Source organism: Rissa tridactyla, chromosome 1, assembly GCF_028500815.1.
Source record: "Rissa tridactyla isolate bRisTri1 chromosome 1, bRisTri1.patW.cur.20221130, whole genome shotgun sequence".
NCBI classification, from domain to species: Eukaryota; Metazoa; Chordata; class Aves; order Charadriiformes; family Laridae; genus Rissa; species Rissa tridactyla.
Genome location: NC_071466.1, coordinates 135,172,535 through 135,198,143, shown reverse-complemented (window position 1 = coordinate 135,198,143; position 25,609 = coordinate 135,172,535). Strand labels below are relative to the sequence as shown.

Sequence of the window (25,609 nt, the reverse complement as noted above, 5' to 3'; positions counted from 1 at the left end):
GTCAGGACTGAGATCAACAGTGAGAGTATTTTCTTGATTATCATAACTAGCTTGATTCAAATCTGTGGATAACTAGTTATGTGCATATGTATGTGATTTATGCATGCATGAACACACAGAACATTGTGTCAGTTGTGCCACTAATGACATTACTACTATCTGTTCCCACTCAAAATTTGCAGATTTTAACACCTTTATTATTGACACACCAATACAATAAAGCACATGGTCATTTTAAGTATGTGAATAGCCACATTCATACTGACAGGGTTCATGTAATTCATGTATTCTTCAATGTCTGTATCTTAGGTCCTAATCAACATCCAGAGCAGTTTAGTGTGAATCATATTACTATCTAAATCTGCTCTTACCTTCTTTTAGGCCCCTTGTACGGTTTCCCATTCCCCTCAATTTCTGTGTCTTATGTTTCTGGGACCTTTAATGCTCCTGACTGCAGCAGACTCAGTGCCAAGCCATCACCCACTCTTTCAAGCAACCTGCCACATTAATTTCAGCACCTAGATCCTTCCACGCCACTATCTGGTAAGCACTTCCACTCTTCCTAGACTGCCTACCTTCATGTTGCCTTTCTGTGATCCTCCTGTCTCTTCCCTGACATTCTAGCTTGCTCACACCTCAGTAGCAGAGATGTTTTTTTAATGGTTTCCCCTCAATCTCTCTAATCCCTTCCTTCTGGCCTTTCCTCTCCCAGAAATTCATTAGTAAATGAGGCAGAAAGCTGCCTCACAGCTGTGCATATCCATTTGATTTTCTGTGTTGATGTGAGGCAATTTTTGTAACGAATGCATAGCAGAGACTGTTGTTCTGTACCTTTCTGAAATCATGTAAGAGATACTCTAGGAGGGCATATTTACTACCTTCTGTGTTAAGTAGTCTAGAACCATGATCAACACCTGTTGATGATTAAAGCAACTCCAGACACTCCTCAGAGGCCCAGCTGAGCAGCTCCTTTCTTTGCTATGAACTTTTATTGCTATCTACATCCTCATTGTGAAAATGACTGCACAGCTATAGTAGCTAAATTCCTTTTTCACTTTTTTTTTTCCAAATTTGAAGCCAGATTTATAAAGCTGTAATTGCTAGGAGATGCTGATCAGGTGTCTGAATGGTTTTACAAAAGTGCCTGAAGGGTAGGCATTGCAAAGCACAGCGTCATTCAAAAATAAACCAGTTTTAGATGAGATAGCTGCACAACCTTTATTATGCAGAGATAATAAAACTAGCATATCCAAAGGCCACTCAGTTGTCTGCTTCTCCTAACACACTGAAAACTAACAAATAGTTACTATAAGAATGCAGTGAAAGCCACACTAATTACCACCTTGAAACAATCATTTTCCTTCAGTGCCCCTGTCTTAAGTGACCATTTAAGTTATCCCCAAACTGTTTGTCTTCAACTTTAATAATGACACAAATAATGAACATAAGACTAATCATTAATAAGGATAATTACTTGATAGCATTGCTATATATCAATATTGAATTGTGCTTTCTCCCAAGAACACAAATATGATCAACTGTCCGTGCTCCCCTTTAAAATGCAGGGTGGCTGAAGCAAAGGGTGGCAAAGTAACTCACCCAACTTCACCTATGGCAGTAGCAAGAGTTTGCATTGGAATCCAGATACCCTATGTACTGGGTCAGCACTGTGCCTACAGGGCCACATTGTGAACATTTCCAATGATACCTAGGGCAGATTAAATTAGAAATTTTCTTTCCTTATGGCTCAGTCACAGCCATAAACAGTTATGCTATAAAAATTACCCCCAATTAAAAATTAGCCCTTCTTTTTGAATAAAAGTTGCAGTTAAAAATAGCAAAAAAAAAAAAAAATCAAAGTTGTGGGAGGATGTAATGGACATGCAAATATGCAGATAGCTAAAGCCATCTACAACCCATTGGGGAAATATTTACAGTGTGGCTAATGGTGTTATGCAAGGTATCTCATACTGTCTTGGTTGTTGGAGTTATCATTGCACAATTTGTGGTAGGGGTTTACAAAATTGCAATTCTGACCTCTCAGGAAAACAATTCTGCAGTGCTGACTTATCTGCTGCTCATCTTCCTCTCATGTAATCTTTGCTTTTACTCACTGAAAATATTGGTGCACCTCTTGTGTTTTTCCTTTGAAGTGATACCACAGCTGGCTGATTATTTTTGGTTACTTGCCTTTTTATGTTCCTGCTCTCATTGCATGCGTAATGTATATGATGCATCAGCAAAGTGACCACATGTTTCCTTATGCTGCTGGTAAGGCAAACTCAGCTTGTCTGAAAGTCTTTCCCCTACATAGCCTGCTGGGAAATGTAGTGCTAAGAATAAAAGTGATACATTATGTCTACAGGTACTCATAATCCAAGTCTACTGAATTTGAAATGCTGTAGAGTATAATTTTAGAAGCACTGTAAATTTGTGAAAAATATCATACGGTAAGGACCTGTCTCAGAGTTGGCACATTGACTGATTTGCATTGCTGAGTGGTTGAACTCAAACCAGGACAGTGGTCTTCTGCAGTCTTGGGCCCAGAGCAACTAGCTCTTGTTTCAAGTACTAGTTATAATATAGCAAGAAATTAAAACCTTTGCATTCTGACCATATTGATCAGGATCACATCAAAGAAATCATGATTTGCATCAATCTCGCTCCTAGAAAGACCTTGAATATTGTGCTTGGGTAATGAGAGGCAAGAGACTTCTCTTCAGATAGCCTTGTGAGGAGGATTACAGTACTTGCACTGTTTTGACAGGTGGAAGTTCAAGCACGGGGAGACAGTTTTAGTTAAGGTTACATAGAAAACCTAGAAGAAAAGGGATCAGATTCATTAGCATCCCAGCTATGAGGTCAGAGCACCCATCCCTCATACTGTTAAAAGTAGCAGAGACAAAAAAAAAAAAGATGGCAAGTGACAATCGATGGCTTGATCCTAAGCCATATTCACTAGGAGAATTAAATACTGTGTCAGGATCATGTGCTCAGACCTCACAGATATGGCTCATATTTGGGCCGAGTCAGTAAGAAACATTCCTGAAAGATCATGTGTACACACTGAACAAACATAAACCACTAGCAGACAGCAGTGTTTTATAAACACCAATCTACTGGACAGCTGTTTACTGCATTAATACAATATCACATGCTGTTGTTAGGGTATCACTACGCCAGCTTCATGCAATACTCATGGTAGCATTTACAGATTTCACGTGTGCAGTTGGCACCCCAACAAGTCTATCTTCCTCTGAACATGCCCCTCCAACCTTGACACAGGTTGTTGTTACAATGGTTTAATAAAAAGGTAAGATAAAACATTACCAGATGTATCTTTTCTCATGAGATAAGATTTTGAAAGCTGAAACCCCACTTTTGTGTGTGCAACAGTATGCACACGTTGTTGTGGTTTAAGCCCAGCCAACAACTAAACACTACACAGCCACTCGTTTACCCTCCCTGCCCCCAGTGTGATGGGGAGAACAACAGAAAAAAAAAGTAAAAATCATAGGTTGAGATAAAGACAGTTTGATAGGACAGCAAAGGAAAAGATTATAATAATAAAATATACAAAACAAGTGATGCACAATGCAATTGCTCACCACCCGCTGACTGATGCCCAGCCAGTGCCTGAGCAGTGGCTGCCCCCCCAGTTTATATACTGAGCATGACATCATATGGTATGGAATATCCCTTTGGCCAGTTTGGGTCAGCTGTCCTTGCTGTGCCCCCTCCCAACTCCTTGTGCACTTCCGGCTTCCTCACTGGCAAGGCAGTATGAGAAGCTGAAAAGTCCTTGACTTAGTATAAGCTCTGCTTAGCAACAACTAAAACATCCGCATGTTATTGACATTATTCTCATACTAAATCCAAACCACAGCACTATACCAGCTACTAGGAAGAAAGTTAACTCTATCCCAGCCAAAATCACAACACATCTCAAGACAAGGACATTCTTTACAGCATCTTCAGGTAATAAGTAGGCACATCTGACAGCAAAGACAAGGAGACACCTTCTGACTCTTCAGTACAAAGGTATAGGAGCACTTTTTGTAGTAACAGACCACAGAAATACAGACATACCCAAACAGGAGAGGAACAGACAGGCTGTTTCCAGTGTTAAAACCTACTTTCACAGATCTTAAAGTGACAACATTTTCCTAAGGTCAGCATTTCATTCTTTTTCTAAGATCATCTTTTCCCATGTCTTACCCAAGTTTTATACAGAGGGGAAGTCTAGTGACTTCTGTGAAGTTGGTCCCAGTTTACATCATTGTGAGAGAACCCAAACGTTTTTACCTACATTTCTTTCTGCTACTTCATGGGGACACTGAATAGCTATACATTCTGGGATCAGTTACAGTATAGAATGGTCTAAGTGTTACTGAAGAAGCTGGAAAAACATTCAAATAGACTGAGATACTGCTAAAATTTTTCTTTTAAGCAAAAAAGCAATCTACTGAAAATTACTTTGAAGGCTATATATTCTGATTCCCTCCACAACTCCTCCTCTCTAGTTGGAAGGTAAGTGAAACACTCCAGGGTGGTTCATCTGCTACTTGATTTGTATTTAGCTCTAATACTGGATCATCCTCAGGTTGTTTGCATATACCCTTTGGAAACTGAATGATGGTCTACGAGCTTCACCACTTTTGTTGTCGACTACCCTGTTGGTGAATGATGGACTGCCTCTGAGCACAACATACTGATTATAGTCTTGTTTCACACGGAATTCCTAAACAAATGGCTTTCGTGCATTTTGTAATTCAGCTGTCTTTGAATTCCCAGCAAATCTGATGTGTCTCAGATATATCAGATCTGAGTAAGCACTGGGCCAGTGATCTGCATGCATGCAGTAAATACCATATGCTTAATATCTACATCTATACATCAGCTGTGCAGTTTGTGCACTACAGGTCCAACATCCCTACATTAGGATTTACTGCACCTGTAACACAGGGATGATCTTTCCAAATGCAGTTAATCCAGGACACCTGGTTTCTCAGCCACATTGGGCTCCAATTGCTCTTTGATTTGAAACATCGTAAGGTAAGTGAAAGCATCCATTGCTAAAGAGGTAGCTCCAATTATTGTTATGTCCCTTGTGGTAATGCCTTCCTGGCTTTTTGCTCTACAGAAGCTGATATTCCATGCTAAGACACATTTGTACAACTCTATTAAAGAGAAAACAGAAACAGAGGTTTTTCTGTTGTCAATATGGCTCTTTCCATTTGATGTATGGAGCAAAGGCCATGCCTGAGTAAGTTAGAAATTTAAAAACTAAATTAAAATTTAAAAAGTAACAGAGACTATAATTCAAGTCTGCCCATTTTTTTGGATTTTAATGTTATCTATTACTAATATAGCTTAATGTTTTTAATCATCAGAAACATCTAATAAGTTTCACCTCAAAGGCTGGCTAGAAAACCACACAACTCTACTCTACATAGAAAGTTGTAATTTTTTTAAGTAAGGAAAAGAAGAAATCAGACCATTTAAAATACCATAGGAAAGAAATGAACAGGCACTGGTGCCAGAATGTCAGTTGCTTCTGAGTTTACAATATTATCTTAAAATACAGAATACCAACTGCTCAGCTGCCCATTATTCTTGTCAACTCCCTTTTTATCAATTTTTTTTTTTTAAATTGGGAAAGTTCTTTTAGATGTCAACAGATAATTCTGATTTCAGCATCTTGAAGAAGCTCAAAACTAAACTTAGTATCACAGGAACTTGAACCTGCATTATTATTGCCATAATTAGGGCAAGTCTTACTAGTCAGCCACTGACTTGGTTGAATTTTTCTCTCTAAGGTTGGTTTTTAGGTTTGGGTTTTTTTTTTTCCCCCTAACATATTCCCTGCAAACCATTTTAATTCAATGAAACAATAATTTGATTTTAGTTTTTGGTGGACTTTCCTATCTACTCTAACCATAATTTTAGTATCTGCAGTTTACTATTAATATGAACAAATGTAAGTAAACTGCAGTAAAAGTGTTGATTTATATATGTTGGTAGATGGAACTATAAAGGCTGAAAGCAGACTGCCCTCAGCTGTTTGCACTGTTGCTTTTCATGAGGTTGCTCCCATAGGAGGGACAGTTTGACAGGACACACAACCTCCAGCTACTTGCTGTTCACAATTCAGTAATCTCAATTGAAATTAGCTATTATTTACTCTCTAGTAGTTAGAGATATGTATTTTCCAAATCGTTGTACCCTCTTCTCTTGCTTTACTGCTTTATATGCTTATTTTCTTTCTTTCAAATGCACATTGTTACAGACACTTTGTATCTGAAGCTTTCAAAGAACTTCTATTATATTTTAGGACTGTTACAGAAACATACATAATTAAACATAAAAAAAAAATCAGTCATTAAAAGGCTAATAAGAGTAAATTAAACCAAAACTCTTCACAAACCTTTTTGGAACTAACAGAAGTCTTAATTTTGTTGAACTGCTGCTGGCAGCTTTTCATTCATGCTAGACCAAACAGCCAAAACAGTCTTCATTTCTGTAGCATAAACAGGTATTAAGGGAAGTTAAGAGCTTTTATACCTTCCCATCAGACACCAATAGGCCTTAAATATGCTGAACAGCAGCACCTGGCCTATCTTGTCCATAAGCCCATCTAGAAGTGCTATTTGAGATCTGCCCCAGCTCTCTCTTATTTGTGCTACTGGGAGCAGTGGGATTGGAGCTGCTCTAATAGGAGGGATGAGCAGACAGCAGCTACGGTATGGGCAGGGCTGTGCCCCCACTAACCAGCCCCCAGCAGCGTTGGGATAGGGGTAGTTTCTGCTGCCTAATAACTAGCAAGCATGGTAAGTTAATGAGTCAGTTCTGATACCAGCCTGGGAACGCCAGGGAGCAAGTTAGAATTGGCAGGGGATGGACTGGGTGCTGAGGCCTGAGCCCACCTGCAAGGTGCCCCATGCTGTCATGAAAGCTGCTACCTTACTAGATACAGAGAGGTGGCATCCAAGAGATTAGGAAGAGGGAACCAGTATAAAGGGTTTATTGTGTAAAAAAAACCTGCAAGGAGGGAACAATCTCTCTTGCTAAAAAAGGTGGGGGTATGCCCCCTTCTTTACTCCTTTACCCACCTATGCATTGTGCTTGGGTTCAGCGCAAGGACCGCAACGACTCCCTGAAGCACCTGACTGCTGCTGCTGCTCATCCCCCTCATCCGCACACCTCCCCAGCCACTCTCTGCCCAATTTGAGGCCGGGCCTTGGCAATGGAACAGTGCCCGGGGCCGCTGCCGCAGCACGGAGGGCTGAGCTCTGAGGAGAAAGCGGGGAAGGCAGGTCCTCCCTGTGCGTGAGGCGGCCCGCCCGGCGGGGAGAGGGGCTGAGGGGAGGGGAGGACAGCCGGCTGTCCTCCCCTCCCCTCAGCCCCTCTCCCCGCCGGGCGGGCGCTGCGGCGGGCCGACCGTTACCGGCCGACCGTTACCGGCCGTTGGCGCCGCGCGCTGCGGGTGCCGCGCATGACATCACCCCGCGCGGCAGCCCATGCGCCGCCGGGCGGCGCGGCGTTACGCGGCCTCCCCCCCACCCTCCGCCCCGTTCCCGGTGCGTGCGTGGGGGCGTGCCGGGGCTACCGCGTCGCGCCCGCCGCTCGCCCGCCGGAACGCACACCTCGCCCCTTCCTTCCCCGCCTCCGCCCCCGGCAGGGAAGAGGATGGCGGAAAGCGAGGCCGAGACCCCCAGCACGCCGGGGGAGTTCGAGAGCAAGTACTTCGAGTACAATGGGGTGCGGCTGCCGCCCTTCTGCCGGGGCAAGATGGAGGAGATCGCCAATTTCCCGGTGAGGGACAGCGACGTCTGGATTGTCACCTACCCCAAATCAGGTAGGCGGGCACCCTCCCCTTCCTTCCCTCCTTCCCCCCGCCCTTCCCTCCGCCGCCGGGGCTGGGGCTGGCGCTGGGGAGTTGGCGGGGGCGGCCTCTCCTCTCCCCCCTCCTCGCTGACGGGGCAGCTGGCACCGGGAGGGGCGAGAGGCACCCCCTCGGTCCCGGCCCCGCGGCCGCCTTCCCCCCCCGGCGGGCGGTGCGCCCCCGCGGAAGGCCGGGGCGAGGCCTGCACCCTCCCCTCTGCGGAGAGGGGCTGCCCTTCAGGCCGGTGGCTCCTGGAGGCCCTCCGAGCTGAGGGCACTTGCCCGGCGCGGGTGGGGCGTGCAGCTCCCTGGCCTTGTGGCTACCCACTGAGTTTAGATACGAGTCAGCGCCAGGCGCTGCTGCTGGTGGCGGTGGTCCTCGCCTCCCTGGTCCCGGTGCCAGCCAGCTGAACTGCTCGGGGGTAAAGATGCTGCTCCAGGCAAGGGAGATCTCGCTCAGCATACGTGTAGAAAAGCGGGAACGTATGTAGCGTGCATACAGATTTCTAATGTCACATACAGGTTTGCTGTCAGCTCCGCAGAGCGCCGTATTATGCTCCCGAGGAGGCCGCCCAGATCGTTCTGGGAGAACATGTGCTCAAAAGTACGCTCTCGCTGCACTGCCTAAATTACCAGAAATATCTCCTGTTTGCAGGATAAGTGTGCGTTTCTCCAGAAAATGCGTCGTTTGGCCGCTTTATACCTTTCGGATGTCTGTTTTTAATACCCTGTGTCTCAGTTTCTTATCCTCTCCGTTTCCAAGCGAAAAGGTTCAAACAGAATTAACATGGATAAAATGCTGCCTGCAGAGAGGCAGACAATATGGTAGCTTTGTAACGCACCTGATAAAACCAGAAGTGAGCAGGGGTGGGTAGACTCTTTCTTGAGTGACTTTTTTCCGGGCAATAAGATGATCTTTTTCTAGAAAATTCAAAGTCCACTGGAGATAACAGATATTAGCTCTGTAAATACCCTTGTAAAATGATGCTTCAGTATTGTAGGTTTCTAACTTACTTCATTGTTTTTTGTATGAACAGTGAACATCTTTCTATTTCTTGGTGTGCAGCTTCAAACACACGCTTTCTACAATGTAGCATCTATTACGTTGTCATTTCTCAAGCAGTTTCAAGTATTTGTGGTTTTTCGGCTGTTGAAGACGGGCTAGAGCTTGATAGATGCATACATTAGATAAGGGATAGTATGTAGATGGATGGCCCCTAAAATGCTAGGATTAGGAGCAGATAGCTGCATCTTTATTGTTCTTTTAAACTATTTTCTTAAAGATTCATAGCATGCAGCAAGAACACTCTTTAATTCTTTCACTTTTAAGATTTCAGTTTTGTGAATCTGGGTTTACAATGTTCCTGTGTTAGTACAGCACCCCAACTTCATATTGGTGGATCGTTAAATATGCTCAGCTAACTTCTGTTTCCAGCAGCCAGGCACAATATAACTAATATGTCATCTGGCAATAGCTTAGTTTTGATGGCTATACAGTTGGCCGTGTAAAGCCAGCTTGCATAATCGTATTTAAATTTGCTATTATTTTGTGAGAATAGCAAAATCATATTAAGTCTCTTGGGGCCCCCACTGAGGCCAGTGACAGGGAACTGTGCACTTACAAAGTTAGTGGCAGTGTGTACTACAAGAGGATTTACTATCAGGCACTGTGGAAGAAGGAAGGGGAAGATTGAGAACTGGGGCGCCAAAACTGAAGGTACAGTGTTGTGTGTGGAAGAGCTGGGGGGATCAGCTTTGGGATCAAAATAGGTGCCGTAGCATTTTACTTAGCAGGAGGGAGAATACTTAGATCTCGAGGAGTCTGATGTCCTTGTCATGGGAGTAGGCTCTAGATAATAAAAATGTCTGCAAGGTCCAGCTTTAGGTGGCCTGAAGTCTACTGAGACTCTTGGAACTTGTTTTGTCAGCTGATCCTATGTGGCTTACAGCTCAGTACCTTATTTAGGGCTTGTGAATCAACTATCAAAGGGGTATGCTGACTATAGACAGGCATATCAGTAGAAATTAGGGTGCTTTAATATGGTTCCTATTGATTTAGTGAAGGTCATGCAGGAAGTCTACAGTAAAGCCAGAAATGGAATCCAGAACCCCAAGGTCCTCTGCATTACCTTAACTACAACTTCGTCTTCCCGTCTATCAGTAGCATTGACAAAGATTTTTCTGCTTACTGGAGCTAATCAGAATTTTCATAATGTTACTGTAATCAAAAAAGTAAGTTTACAAAGCAGATTTCATACACAAAATGTAATTATTTGGGGTGAAATACTTTGGCTCACTTGTAATCTATAAAGATAAAACATGGTTGGGGTCACTTGGCTAGCTTCTGTTAATAAATTACGTTTGAACAAAATAGCAAGCATGTTTTTGACGACAGAATTTTAGGAAAAGAAAAATGCACCAATGTCAGATAGGTTAAATGGAAAACTTTTTTGTTGTTCTTCAGGAAATCAGTTTTGTTCAGCGTTTCACCAGCTCCCCATCTGCTCAAACTGTAGAAAACATACAAACAAGGCCTTCTGCTGGATGTGTGAGAGGCTGGAGCTTCTAGCTCTTACTGAGCCCTATGTTACAATCTAATAGCAGAAGGCTCCATCAGTGGCTGTTGACCATATGTTGGTTTATCTAGTGAAGAAAATACACAAGTGGCTTATAGGGTTGGGACTGGTTCAGTAATGCTAGGGACTGATGAAGTACTATGTGTGCCATTTTGAAGACGTGATACTCTGCAAGACCAGACAATACAAGTCTAAACATATGAAATGAAGATAGTGCTTGGAAATAGTTACAGATATTGGTAAATTGGGAGTGACCCCAGAAAAAGCTCGTCCAATAATGGTAGAAAATTGAATATGGTAGTGGCTTTACTGGGAATAATGTAATAAGCCTAATGGAAAATGAATCTGCTTTAATGTGATTTCCACTGATGGATACCTAAAAACTGATACTCCTTATATCTTGAATTATTCTTAACACCTGTGTCCAATCAATGGTAACAGCTTTTGGGAGCTGCTGGGCTAGGAGAAGCTTATGCCTGAAACCCAGAGACTCCTTTAGACATGTAAATATGTGAATGTGCATATACGCTTATGCATGTGTATATAGTAGAACTGTAATTAGAGAAAACCTTTTTATCATGGTGCATAATTTAAAGTCAGGTGTACTACTACTCTTGAAATGAAATCACAAGTTTCATCTTTCATGTAACTGTAGTACAGAATGGGTAGGCTGAATGGGAGGCAATGAGATTTACAGTAGCTGCCAACGTAAAATGGAATACCGTTCTCTATAGCATTAAATAATAGGAGCTCATGCAACAGATTGCTTCACAGATAAGACACAAATGCAACGTTCATAGGAAATACTGTGCTTCTGTCACAGCTTTCCTTGAACCCTCTCATACGGTGGGCTTTTTGTATCCTTCTTGAAAATTAAAATTCTTCTCTATGAACTTAAATTACAGAATTAATAAGCAAATTCTTTCATGGTATTCCCTCAGTCACCATGCCAAGAGCTAGATTAGCTGTCTGTTAAGGTCAACAATTTCAGTAGAATTAAATCAGTCCCTAAAGTATAGTATTGAGTCCAGGTTCACTTAGTATTTTGCTGTGTCTTATGACACTAACCCCTGACTGTACATGATCTGTCCATTTGCTTTAGTCTCAAGTGGTGTGCAGTAGCTCTCTTAATACCATCTTGTATCTGTTCTGAATGAATGTGCGTTTTGCATTCTTGGGTCAAAGCCCACAAATTAATGCCTTTTGCAAAATTGGTAATTTGAGAAAGTGAGCTATTTACATTAATAATGAAGCTGTCTCTCCCATGTTGATTATTTTGCCAAATAATTTTGTGTGAGAAAATGTCAGTTGTTGGGCAAATACCAGCTTCAAGTCCAGAATTCTTGTGTTTAGTGCCCAGCATCAGGTCAGAAGAGCAAGTGCTGGATATGGCCTCTACCTGTCTGGGTGTGTTAGTTTTTTTTATAGGTCACATTCTGGATTTTCCTTGCAGCAGTGGATTTTTATAACTACCTATTAGCTTGTAGGGAATATGATGGCTGACTCTAGGCCTTTGGCTTAATGAAGTGCCAACAGTGAATTTGCAGATCAGTTCAAGAACAGTTTTCCTTTGTGTACCTTCATTGAATTCTCCTCTTTCAAATTCTTTAACACTTACTTCCAGTGTTGTATGAAATCAAGCAGAGAAAGTTAAATTGAGTTGTCCATTATTTTGTTTGCGTAAAAGATTCTGTACATACCGAAGAAGGTCATACTTCTCAGTGTATCTGTTGGTAAAGTGCATTGCATGCGCTATGAGTTTTCTGTCACCTCCTGTGTGCCTCTCCCACTGCGTGCATACCACTCTTTTATCCTCTGCTATTTCCAGCACTCCTGAATCAAACACCACCTCTTGCTGGAACACCTGTATGCCCTAGTCCTTTCCCTGACTGATGGGAGGAGCTCTGTTCATCATGTCTTTCCCCATTCTCTGCCACCTGTCAGGTGCTCTGTCTGCATCCTTCCATGGTCCGTTTCCCTTGTACCATAATTCCTGTTACTCTTTTCATGCCAGGGACACTATGTCCCCCAGGTTTTTATTCTGTTATGGGGAAACAGTTTTTTGGTCCATTGACCATTACTGTAGTGGCAATCAGCTGCTGGGCTGTGAACCAGGTACAGAGGGTATCATGTAAACCCCACTTTTCTTGTGTGATTCTTCACTAAAATTAATAGACTTCTGGTCATGAACATCTAGAATGTTCTTCGAATCAGACTCAGCACTCAAAAGTTACTACACTCAGGCGAAGGGAGACTTGAACCATTGGGGATGTAGACACATGTAGTTTTTCTTTGTCTGTGAAAATGATTAAAGGATTTCTTCCCTCTGACTTCTTCCCCTCAACCTTCCAGTCGGTCTTGGTTGTCTGTGGGACCATGTTATAAAAACATATTGGCAAAATGTCTTGATTTAAGAAATATATCACAAAGAAAATGTGCCAAATGACTATCCCTTGTGTGAAATCTTGCTTTGTTTGTCTTGTGCAATCCTATACTTCACTTTTTCTTCAGACTATAAAATTGTCTTGGCAGGGATGTTGTATTTACCGGCAAGGTTGATTTCTGGTTCTTTAAGCATTATTGTACTGCACAATAATACCCTTATTATTCAATATAAAGAGTATTATTGCTTGACTAAGATTACGTGGCTACACATGACCTATGCTTGCAAGATCATCCAGCAGTCTGTGGTCATCCAACCCACCAGCTGACATATTTGCAACTACCTGCTGTAGCGATCAGTGAGTAGGTGAAAGGTCTGCACAGAGCTACATTAATTATTATGTCAGGGAATCACTGTGCCTGTGTCCTCTGTTACCTCCCTGTTGGCATACCCCAGTTATGGCTTGGTAAGTTGTACTTTTTCGGTGCCCTGGTTTGCTGCCTAACTGGCTAACATGTACCACTAGCCTCTACATGATGTGACAGACTGGTAAGCCTGAGCACAAGGAATTCGATTCTTCCCACCTACCCAGATAAGCATAGGTCCAACACTGCTGACAGTCAGTCCTGATTTGTGCAGTCATACATGAGAGGAGAATCAGGCTGAAAGGTTGAACAAGGATGTGCCCAAGCTGTGGGAGTTTCTGGGCTGTCAGACACAGTGATGTGAGTCAGCTGTGGTGGATTGCAGAGGTTTGCCCCTGTAATGGCAAGTCTGAGATGGCCTTATCCATTGTAACTAAGGCTCCTCAGGGAACATGAGCATCCACTTGAATGTTTGTGTGTTAAATTACTTGACTTGCCTTAATTTCCAGTGTTCTCATATGGAACTCCTCCCAAGAGTTTGGTTGGTATTATTTTTTAACAACAGTTTTGCAGTTGCAAAAGAGCTAGATTCTGCTATTCTGGATTTATAGTCCTGTTCTTTCTGCAGGATTTTGGTGGCTTGAGCTTAATACATTTTCATTTAAAGAATGAATGCAAATGTTACTGGCCCAGAGGCATGCCTCAAGAAATCATGAGGTTCTCTTAAAAATCTAGAAATTTTTACACCAAATACATTTGGGATTCTTTTCCTTTGACCTCTGTTTTTTGAGGCAATTCTGTGCACGCTTACAAGCTCTTCCCTGTGACCTGGAAAGATAGGAAACCTCTGTTAGTTTCACGAACGTGGATGAACAAGTTAGTTAATGTCTTTAAAACTGAATATGGTATTTAACTTTTTCTCTTTTACAATAATATTGCAGTTACTTGGTTTGTTTATCTTAAGTAATTTATGAAGCTCAGGTATCGTTCTGTTTTAGTGTGATAATGTGCATCAGTTCTTATACCAGCTGGCCAGAAAGAATGGACTTCTTACACAAACAGAAAGGGAACAGCAAACTGCATTGGGTGATGGAGGTATGCTTTGTGTGATGTCCTTTTAAGGACTGGTGTACGGGGTCCATATTTGAAGCTGATTTCATGCTGTTGGTGACAGAAGTCATGTTCCTTCTACCAATTAGAAGAGTAAATACTCTGCTGCTTAAACGCACTCCACTGAGGACCACTCAGGTGCAGAAAGTAACACCTGTGGACAAGTGTTTGTAGGGGTTAAGGCCACTGGGTTCCTGTATTTTGTAAGTCCTTTTGAAATGGATCTATCTTTTGTTTTATTTATGTGTAGCTCAAAATACCTTCTGGTATTGACTCAGTCTTAAATACTGGTAGGCAAAGAAATGATAAATAAAAGCGTCAAATAATAAGTAACGGAAGACAATGTTAAGTTTGCCACTGATGCATTTGAGTCCATTTCAGTGGAAGTAGAATTGAATAGGTCCTTATGTATCTCAAACAGGTAATAAAGGTGGCGAAGAAAAACCTGTTGTTCAGGAAAGCTTGTTTTTGTTATCTAGCTAGCGGTGTTTCTCTCATGAGCCTTTTATCAAACCAGTGAAGAGATGTTACTAGAGACAGAACAATGGTTCAAAAGAGAAAGAATTCTCCAGCTACCTAATAGGTTTCACTAGGTCTTTTGCAAATGTAGCATAATTGCTTCCCTGCTGTGAAGCAGTGCAAAACTCAAGCAACTTGCTTTTTGAAAGCAGGCTCAAGGGGAAAAAAAAAAAAAAGAAAAAATCTTTTACCCTGTGTAAAAAGTGTATTCTGGACATATGAAATCACTGTTGTCTGGTTTAGATGATAACAACCTCAAAGAGTGAAGAATTAGAAAATTATGTAAATCAGCCAAACGCAACAGCCAGTCTTTCTCATTTCATGTTAATGTTCATCCTTCATAGTGAAGATATTAATGAAAGCAAGCAAAACGCTTGAATTAGATTAAGCACACATCATTTTTCATTCTTATTATGCAGTCTTTTATTAAATGAAGACTTTTTTCTTGTTAGGTACGGTAGGGATTCATTCACACTATGCTCAGGGAAAGGAACTACCCCCTGTATTGTCCCATCAGTGCTGCTTTAGAAGTGATGCAAGGTTTGGTACGCTGGGCATGTGATAGGACTTTTTGGCTAGAGATTCTGTGACCTTAGGTAAATCATGTAATCTTGTTGTCTACATTTTCCACTGGAGGCATGTGGATGTATTTCTTTACCAGAATTTTTCATGTATAATGCCAAGGCATTCTCTTGGACAAAGGGTGTCACTTACCATCTATATTTTTATAGAGAAACTAGCAAATTATGGTTCAAATTGAATTAAGCATCTAGATATTAAAGCTGAGTACATAGTAATGCTGGTATGTAGGAATGTGTTTGTCCCCTCAGTGGGAGGGAGCAATGAACAGAGGATTAATCAAGTGAAGAACCCGGCATCTTATTACTTTGACCCTGTTCAGGGTTTCTGCAACACCTTGGAGAATCCAGGAAGGTGGGGCACAAGAGCTGAAATAATCATGGTTCTGTATAACAAAGTCTTTTACAGACTCTTACAAAAGAAAGAAACCACTTATGTCATGTGTTAATCCTGTAATACACTGCAGATTCAGAAGCAAGAGAAGTGTTTTGCTGTGGGTGCGTGCCGACAAAACAGCATGGCAGAGGAAACAATCCATCATTATAACATCTCAGCGAAACTGGGCTGTAGGCGTAGGAAAGCCACTGTGAGGGGAGTGAAGGGGTACTGAGGAGTGTTAGGAAGGAAGCGTATCACGGAGCTGAAAGTGCGTAGGGGAGGTTTAGCTAGTCAAGTCTGAGGCAGTGACTGAGATAATAAAGGATAAAAAGTAAAAGGAAGAGCACTGCAGAAGCAACTGAGGAGGGATTTTTGTCAGTAAAGGCCAAAATCCATCTTTAATTTAAAAAATGCAAGCTGATTTCACATGCTTTAACCCACCTGCTTTTTATAGTGCAGGATGTAAAGGCCATCATCCCTTATAAGGCTGCAAGTTCTAGATGGTGTATAACGACATTAGATCACCATATGAAATATAGATAATGGTGCTGAATTAGCCCTTCACTGCATTCACTGCATGAGTAATAAATTCATCTAAGCCAACAAAATGAGACAAGCGTGAAGCAGGTGAGATGGGAATCCTGTTCAGAAGACACACACTGACTATACGTGCAGCAGCCCAGATTTGGCAGTATGTTGGCTGTTTGCAGTGCAAGGCAATCATAAACTGTTAACCATCCAGTTAAAAGCCTGTTTGCTGCTGATCAGGGTTACCCAAGTAACACAGAACAGCTACAGGCATTGCTAAAATTGGATTGCTCTGTCCATACATAGCTGAAGTGCACATGAATAATGATCAATGTCAGTGCTTCTGTTGGATCACCAGAGCTTTCTATCAGAAATAGCATGTTCTCTTCAAGGATTTTGCTGCAATACTGAGAAAACTCATGATGATATAGATTGGCCGATTGCCTTTTATACTCCCAATTAGATCTATTTCCATTTCTAATTCTGAAGAGCCACAACAGAAATAGAGTAGAAATGACTGTAGTTTGCTTAAAACTGCAATTCAGCTGGCAGAGGGAATGACTGTGTGCTAAATATGAGTCGTGGCGCAGGTACCTTGCAAAGACTGTTTTTGTTTAGGGCAGCTATAATTTGAAGGGGATTCTGTTTGAAACAAAATGCTTTACTCCCTGATCTTAGACAACCAAGACAACCAATAGCTGACTAAACAGGCTGCGTAGTTTCATGGATAGAGGGTAAAGAGTGTTTCTTGAAATTCTGAAACAAAAATATGCTGCTTTTTTTCATCATGCATAACTGTTAACTGCAGTTATTTTGCATTATACTATTTGTGTGCTGCCTTCTTGCAATTTAACCACCTAATATATGCAAATGCACATTAACGTGTAGGCAGGTTTTGCCTGACAATTTTCCTGGAAGGGATTGAAACTGGGGCATAGCATTGCATTTTGAGTAGTGACAGACATCCTCTGAAACAGGCTTACCATATGGGGAGAGGAACATGTTCACAGCAAAGGGTATGAGAACTGCCTCAACACAGGTTTCTAATACAGGTGCCCTGTTGTCTCCTGCTTTCTCATCCTATTTCAATCATCAGAGCTCTCTACAAGTCTCTGAGTTTAGCCACAGACCATATTACGACTCTGTAGAACAGAACACAGAAAGTGATATAGTTGTCCTAGAAATCAGTGGCGCTAAGGGTCATTGTGCACTTTTCTTCAACATAATGGAGTCCTTGAGAGTGATTTAAAAAAAAAAAAAGCTTGTGATTACAGCAAAGTTCTTCTCTGCATTGCTATCCTTGGTACAGTGTTGTGTCACCGGTATGAAAATGAAGGGAAATTAGACACAGTGGGGGGACTTTCTATTGGAGATGAAGTAAGCTCCTGCTGGGGTAATGTGTGATGCAATTTGGGCGTGTTTTTGATATGGACTCTAAAAGGTCGGGAGAATAGGTCTGCCAGAGGAAGCAGGAAGGAAGTATGTAATTGAGGTAAGATTAGGGTAAGGGTGTGAACCTTCTTATGTATGCTCTAGAGAGGAGGTGAGGTTTGAAAATTTGCTAATACACCTTTTGCCCATTGCTGTGAGGAGGTACCGTTGTTAGTTTACATGGCCAAAGTTTGTCAGACATTTTTCAGGTGTTTGATACAGAATCTACCCTGTAGCATATATTAACCAATAAAAGTACTCTTCGCCTGTGAATTACTGTCCTGTTGGCCAGCCCTTTGGTGTGACTGCATGATCCTATGTGTTTGCCCTATTGTCATGCAAGGCATGGTGTCTCTGAATTGGGTCTTGAGGATGCCCGTCCGAGGGAGGAGCCTGGGGAAAGAAGATAACAACTGAATATACTGAGTTGACCCAGTGAACCTTGAATAAGTGTGGTAAAGGTGAAAAGGGATGTCATTCTGTCAGAGAGTTGGTAAGGGAGCAAGCAAGTTTATCTGTTATCTTTTCGTGTTCCTGACATGTTACACTATACATTTTTTTCTTTTTGTTTTAGCATGATAGCTGTCGTGCTGTCTTGTACCATGGGAGCATGTTTGGTGACTAGAAATTGAAAGAGAGAAATAATCTAAGGGTATGGGTTGATGTCTTCTTTTAAAAGGATCTGCACTAGTGCAGGTTGTTAGCGTCCTTAGCCTGCTGTTTTTCATTTCTCTTAAAGAACCACACGCAGAGTATTTTGAGTGGATGCATTCTAGTTTGTCCCAGTCAAAATTTACTAGGTGAGCTGATACCAAAAATAGAAACTCCTTAAGCTAATTTGGCTGATTTAATTTTAAGTGAATTCGAGTAACTACACACAAACTGCTCCATTGGTGGTGGCATCTGGTGCAGACATGATGAGCATCCATAGACATGGGCATATTTTACTAGCCCAGCTAAGGCTTAAAGAGAAGAGTAAAATACTTTCCACTTTGAATGTCTGGTACCAAGAAATATCAGTTACCAGCCAATATCAGCTGTCAGTGAAGGACCTCTAAAAAAATCTGGGACACCTAGATATGATGAAATGATGGATGTAGAGACAAGCATGAAGACACAAATCATGACTCATCAATCAGAAGGCAAATAACGACAAACTCGTGGCTTGTTGTTTTCAATCCCTAGGTTTTGAGCAATCTGTGGACCTGACTCATAGTTCTTAGAGCTGTTTGTATACTACTTACCTGTCCTTGCTGTGGTGCATATGAAGATATTGTGGCTTATTAAGAGGCATAGAAAGCAAACACTTTTTGCCTCAGCTGTCCTCAACAAGAGGCCTTTGCCTTGTGCCTGCTGGGACAGATTGGGGTAGCCATGGGTTAGATGCAATGTGTATGTGACTCCTGAGCTATTTTTCTTTTGGTCTCATAAAGTCTAAAGTAGGCATCATAGACAATCCAGTTATCTGCTTCACCATGGCTACACTAGTAAACTAGTACACCAGACAGAGGCTCCCACAGGCTGTCATCCGTGTGATTTCCTTGCTAGCACATTCCCTGACAGCTTTGCTCTCCCCGAGACAGTGCATTCCTCAGCATAGTGTAGGAGGTAGCTGGAGCCAGAGACTGTTCCCAGGAGGCTGTGGATGAGGCTGCCTTGTTTTGGGAAATCGATCGGTGTGGATGTGGGTTCGGCTGTCCCATGTGTCCTCCCTGAGAACAGGCCCTGGTGTGTTTTATTTACTAGTGTCGCTCCAGCTTTAGGATCCAGCATGCCCAAAAGTGTCAGTAGGCCTTTTTCTCCAAACTGCTTCTGTTGGTGTTAGGTGTGCAACACACTGCATCACCCGCCTTGCTGTATGGAAGTGCAGATGCCTCAATAGTCAGTGCCTGGTCTGAGATGCACTGTGGTACATTCTACACTTTTCATCCTGTCCTCTGTCAAGTAGTTACTGTGCTAATGTAAGGGAGAATTAGGACTCAGGCCATTTTTCAAAAATAGTACTAATGCATTAGCTGAAAATAACGCTGTTTTGTAATCAGTTCATTAAAGCAGTGATTTAGGATACTGTTTACATAATAGCAATAATTCTGTGGATAATAAATGTATGTAAACAGTTCAGTGACAGCTTTTTTACCAAACAGAAAGTACACTTTAGTCCTAAATAGAATACAGTTTTCATAGTTTGCCGTTTACAGCCTCTGGTGAAACACATTGGAAACACAACTTGGACCTAATGGACCCATGTCTGCATTCTCTGATATAAGTTTAGTGAAAGACGAACAGAACTTAGCTTGTTGGTTTTGTTTGAAAAGCCAGGAGCTTCAAGTGGAAAAATAAACTGATTTAATAAGTCTAAAAATCCAAGACTCTGCTTACTGAATGTTACTGGAAATCATGCAGTTATCAGTTGTTTTAAATCCAATCTTATTTAAGCTGTTACCATCAATTTCAGAAGATCTGGATTCAGTTTCCTCATGTTCCACAGAGTCCCTTGACAGGTCGCTATTGACCTTAGGGGCATTTAGGCCATGTAAAAGGAATATTAATCTTACAAGGATGAGTATTCAGTTCTTGCTGAAAATCGTGCCCTCTAATGCATATTTAATTGGTCAGTCAAAAATATTGGCAATGTAACATCACAATTTCAGCCTTCTTTCTGAATCCTGAGTCTCATCTAGGAACAGAAGAATGGGAAAAATACGCTATCAAAGTATATACATGATTTTTATTATTAAAACCCTAATTGATAATGAAAATCCCTAACCTTAAGCCAGTTGGAATTCCAAGATGTAGGAGAACTTGAACATACAGAGTTTAAGAGATCTTTTTATGGCTTGGAAATTGTTTTCTTCTAATGGAAAAATCTAATTTTCCCTCCACTATCGTAGGGTGAAGATGAATCTGTCATACTTACCTGCAGATATATACTGAAATTGGTGAAAGGGCAGTGAGCTTGCAGGCAATTAGAACTACGTGGAGAAGCGCTTTACAGCACTTGCTAGGCCAATCTGACAACTTTAGCAGCCCTCATTTTTAATGAGTACTTACCTCTATCAGTGCTATAAAAAAAATCTAAGTCATAATGGGTCCATTGCATTGTATTAGGTGAAACTTGATCAAGCATTGGTAGATCAAACCAAGTGCAACTAATTGGGAGTGATAGAAGACTGTTAATACAAACATTAGTATTTCTTTTTTTTTTTTCATGTGGTTTCCAAACAAGGGGCAAATAAAAGGACTATACCAAAGACCTTTGCATCCTTAAGCTCCAGGTTTGTCCCATGTTAGCTGATACAGAGGGGAGACAATGGAAATAAACTATATTAGAAGCCATGTAGGGAAGCAAAATTTCACAGGAAATTTTATGGTTTTATATCTGCCACTTCCCTTTGAACAAATCTGTGCAGTTCAGTAACTGCATGGGAGTGTGCCAGTGGCCAGAAAGTAGTGAGGGGAGCCAGAAAACCGCTGCACTAAAGGATGTTTCTCCTTCCTACAGAGACTAAATTTGATGTCAAAAGGCATCTAATGCATAGAAGCAGAAAGGAGTAGCTGTGGTGTTTCAAAGTTTTGGCTGTCTTGTTCTGCTGTCTGGCTGCTGCAGCAGCAGTTACACTTACTGATAAACAGATACAGTATGGCCATGAACTGACTTTGCTATTGTTGCTGAAGCATTGGCTATGAAAAAGGGGTACAAGTGAAGAGTTCCCAGTCATCAATAGGGGCTGCTGTTGGTGTGATAGGATTTTTAATGAGTCCTGATTTCTGTGCATCATTAGGCATCACAGAAAAAGACAGCGCAGCCCAACTAGCACACTTCCAAACTGCTGTGACTGGGCTGCTTTTGTACATGCTGCTATGCAGAGTAGAAATGCAGGTTCACAGATAATTTGAAAGGCTCTCCTAAAAACCTGCAAATTCTGGCAGTAGCTTATCACAGCTGTTTCCCATCCCGTCTCTTTCCAGATATTGTGTGATAAACTGGAACACTCTGTTTTCTCCTGAGGCGTTGTATTGACATAACAGAAGAACTTGTCAGGGGAGAACATTTCTCAGGTACAGTGCATTGAAGCTCCATTTTAGTTGGAAATGGATAAACATAAATAAATTCCTCATCTGTTTTGGCAATGTGACCTTGGAGGTAGCAGGGCCAGCAGTCTTCCTCCAGGATAAAATGTGGATCTACTGCAGTTGGAAGAAGGAACAGTAGAATTGCTGGGTACTTATGAATGTTGCATCTCCTGCCTTATGCCCAAAGGCTGACAGATTAATCCTCTTTGTCAGTGATTGTTTGCTCTGTGTACCATCCCAAGTGAGGCATGCATGTACGTGCACATGTATTCAGCAACACAAGGAGAAAATGACATAAAATACTAGAGATGCTCAAGATCCAGTGATTGTCTCCAAGAAAAACCTTTGCTTCATATGCATATGTGCTATATTTTCCACTTTATGACCTAATCCTTTAATTTCACTTGAAAAGTGAGTAACCCTCAAGCAACAATAAATGGTTATTGGCAGCCAGGCCAGAAATCTAGGGAGTATAAAGGTAAGTTCTGCACCTTTTTTTTTCTGTAGCTTCCTTCATTTTTTTTCTTCTCTCCGACAAGTATCATCATTGTCCCTTTTACTAAGAAAGTTTCTGTGGCATTTAGATGTGGCCAGATTTTGTGATAGATGGGGATTATCAGAGGTTATTCCCATAATCTCCTTTGAAAATCTCAGTTTCAGCAATTTACTCTAGCTTCCACCCATAAAATGTTGGTTCTTGCACATCTCCGCAGACATCAGGTTAAGTCAGTTGGTTCAAATTGGGGGCTACAGCAGAAGACTCACATTCACCTCCCACAGTGGTAAATTTAATAAATTCTGCTAGCTCCAGTCTAGTTTTAAGCCTCTGATCACATGCATAGGTACAGTACCCCAGTTTGTTTGGCTTTCCAGCCAGCTGGTGTTCCCAAGGGCTAGGAAATCTTGCCCTAGCAGCTAGGTCTGGAATTTGGACTGCTATTTGTCTATTGCTAGGTTAAACCATCATTTCTAAACCAAAAGAACATTCAGCTCTGCTATCTGCAATTTAACTTGAGTTGTTTTTAATCCTAATAGAGATTTGAGGAGGTTATATATAGATAGATAAAGGCTTTTAGCTATTTTTTTATTTAAAAAAAAATAAGCATGTGGTGTTTTAGTTGTTTGTTTGGGTTTTTTTTAAACAGATCAGGTTGATGGTAATTTTATATATGGGGCTTTTCGGAATATGTGTGTGGCATAAATGATAATTGATTAAGGGTGACAAGTTTAAAAGTCACAGTTCCCTCAGAAGTTAAATCTCTAGTTTTCATTTGCATTAAGACCCTGAAAATCCTAAGCAGAGTAACTTGAGTGTTAATATGGAAGAAAATCAGGCTAATATAGTGGGTGACAAAATGCGAAAACTAGTACAGAGATCATGGGTGGGAGAATTCAGGATCAGTGGTCCTACTGCAGGTGTAGGGAGGAGAAATTCTAATCTGCTGGATGGCCAGAAGCCAGACATCTAAACTGTCAGCTTGCAAACCTCCCCTTTGTAGAAGAGACATTGCAGAAATACTGCTTGCTGTGTGAATTGGAATAGGGTGCTGGAATATGTGCAGCACTACATACATAACTACAGTAATTTGCTTATGTCCATTCTAATAATTAGCACTGAGGTTCACAGATATAAAGCGCTGTTTTAAAGAACCTGTACTTGATGGAGATTTTTAATTTTCTGGCCTGTGTACCTGCCATGTGTCCAGCAGTACTCTAATGAATTGCTGGTTTTGGTGGAAGCACATTTAGATGAAGACTTCCAAGCTTCCAAAGGCCCACTTCCTTCTGAATTGGAACCCTTCTTCCCCATGCCTCCTACATTAATATGTCATTTTCTATCTCTGCAGTGCTCCATGGATCTGCTAGCAATCAAGCTGAGTCTAGCGCATAGCCATGGGTCTGAGCAGAACTAGGTAAGGCCATGGGGGCTGTGCTTCCTGGCCCTCACCTCCTACTTATTTGGTGGACTTTGTGGAGACCTGGTAGGGAACATGCTGCTCTCCTGAAGTTTCAGCGTAGATCTGTCTCAACACTCTCACCCTTTTGTATTCAGAGGCACAATGGAGATAGATTCTTTTTGCCTAGAGAGCAGCTGAGTAACAAAATTAGAATGTCCTGGTGGTGTTGTTTATCCCCGTGCACTTTTTCCTTTTCCTTTCATGGAACAAGGTTGCCATAATAGCATTTTTCTTTGCAGGCGGAATTGGAAATACAGAAATAAATTATGGAGAACTAGGGTGTCTCCTGTCAGAATAAATATTTAATGCGAAACAAGGGTTGTGCTCATTCAGAGTCACAAGGACTGATACTGAAGTACCGTATGTATGTTAATTTTAATGTATAAAATCTATGCTTGGACTTAAAAATGCAGAGTGAACAGCCTTAAGGGCAAACGTGTATTGTCTGTGACAGCTGTCTCTGTGGGTGATGGTAATGTAAAAGTTTCTTTTTTTACAAGCCATTTTAATTTACTCACCAATCAGTCAGGAAACAGAGGAATCCTAAAGTACTTGCTCTCCAAAGCAGTTCCTGAAGATGTGTGTTCTTTTATGTTGTATCCAGACTGTGTTCACTCTAACCAGCCTCTAAAATACCTTCCTAGCTCAGATTAAAAAAAAAATCCTGAATAATGATTCACTGTTTTTCCTAGTGTTGGAACAACATACAGAATTTGTACAAAATGTGTCTGTTGATGTGTACAATCATGATAGTTAACATGAATTAACTGGTGACTGATACAAGTTACTTGCAACTTTTAAGTTATTTTCAAGTTAAAACATGAATGAAAGGCATGATCTCAGTTTGCTGCTTATCTTTCCAAGGACATGGGATGTTGAGCAGACTTTTGCTTTCTAAAAAGTTCTGGAACAACTACTTGTTTCTTTAGGCAACATGAGAGACAGAATAAATCCTGGTCTCATTTTCCCTTAGTTTTTACAACTCGTAAATAATTGGTCAATCTGTTGCAGTAGCCAGGATACCCCATGCCTGTGCGACTTGTCATCTGAACTGTGGGGTGCCTTCCCTGCTAGCTCACTTTGATCTCTCCTCATGCCGTTCCTCCATCTCACCAAAAGCCTGTACCTTTCTCTTCGTAAGCCTCTGTCAAGTATCTCTGAATGTTTGTTTGCCTGTTTTGCGGGCTTCCTACCTGCCTGAAGGTAAAGTAATTTGAAATAGTTTCCCTGTTCAAACATCTACTTGGAATACCTATTAATTTTCCAAAGTGCAGTCATTAAGGCTATAATATGTAATAGTTGCTTTGTAAATGTCCTTGAACTGGAGAGAGAGATGTAATTGGGGCCTCTAAAGCTTATGACTAACTCGCTATGCATTGATGCGTTCAGTGGTTTATCCAGTCCATAACGTGGAGGTATAAATAGACTCTGAAATCATTGCATAACAGTAGAATTGCCTACAATTTAGAATAGAGGACACTGGCAGTTTCCCAGTATGGCTGCTAATGCATTTAGTGAACTTGGATGATCTCTGTCTGCCTCATTTTTTCATTTCTAAAATGGAAATAGTAGTATTTGCCTAGCTAGCATTCACAGTGGAAAAACTTTTTTTCAGTGCTTTCCAATTCACAGGTAAAACGAGTGGGAGACAGAAACATTTAAATTATTACTGAAGAAAAATCTCAGGTCTTTTACGTGAAAGGAGATCTTCATGCGTTTAAAATAAAACTAAGGGAGCTTTTTTTTTTAACTACGTTAAAACAATAGTTACAGACTTAGCTCAGAGCAGACTATTAAGGACAAAAATTATCATTATTTCTATGT

At 41.3% G+C, this 25,609-nt stretch overlaps 2 protein-coding genes across 4 annotated transcripts in view; one reads left to right on the top strand and one right to left on the bottom strand.

Moving 5' to 3' along the window:
• Positions 1 to 7,305, bottom strand: part of LOC128904139 (1-acylglycerol-3-phosphate O-acyltransferase Pnpla3-like) — a 49,948-nt gene extending 42,643 nt beyond the window's left edge. Inside the window, exon 1 of one of the 2 annotated variants that reach the window (XM_054188059.1) lies at positions 7,113 to 7,305. The gene's annotated coding sequence lies outside the window, so the exon portion shown is untranslated. Of the gene's footprint in view, positions 1 to 6,427; positions 6,509 to 7,112 lie in introns of those variants that run through there. The other variant, XM_054188060.1, reaches the window with a different exon arrangement.
• Positions 7,306 to 7,500: 195 nt separating this feature from the next.
• SULT4A1 (sulfotransferase family 4A member 1) overlaps positions 7,501 to 25,609 on the top strand; it is a 31,247-nt gene continuing 13,138 nt past the window's right edge. For both annotated transcript variants that reach the window (XR_008463487.1, XM_054183659.1), the window contains exon 1: positions 7,501 to 7,858. Coding sequence is in view for 1 of the 2 variants with exons in the window: in XM_054183659.1 (XP_054039634.1) it covers positions 7,690 to 7,858 (169 nt within the window). In the remaining variant the exon portion in view is untranslated. The remainder of the gene's footprint in view (positions 7,859 to 25,609) is intronic.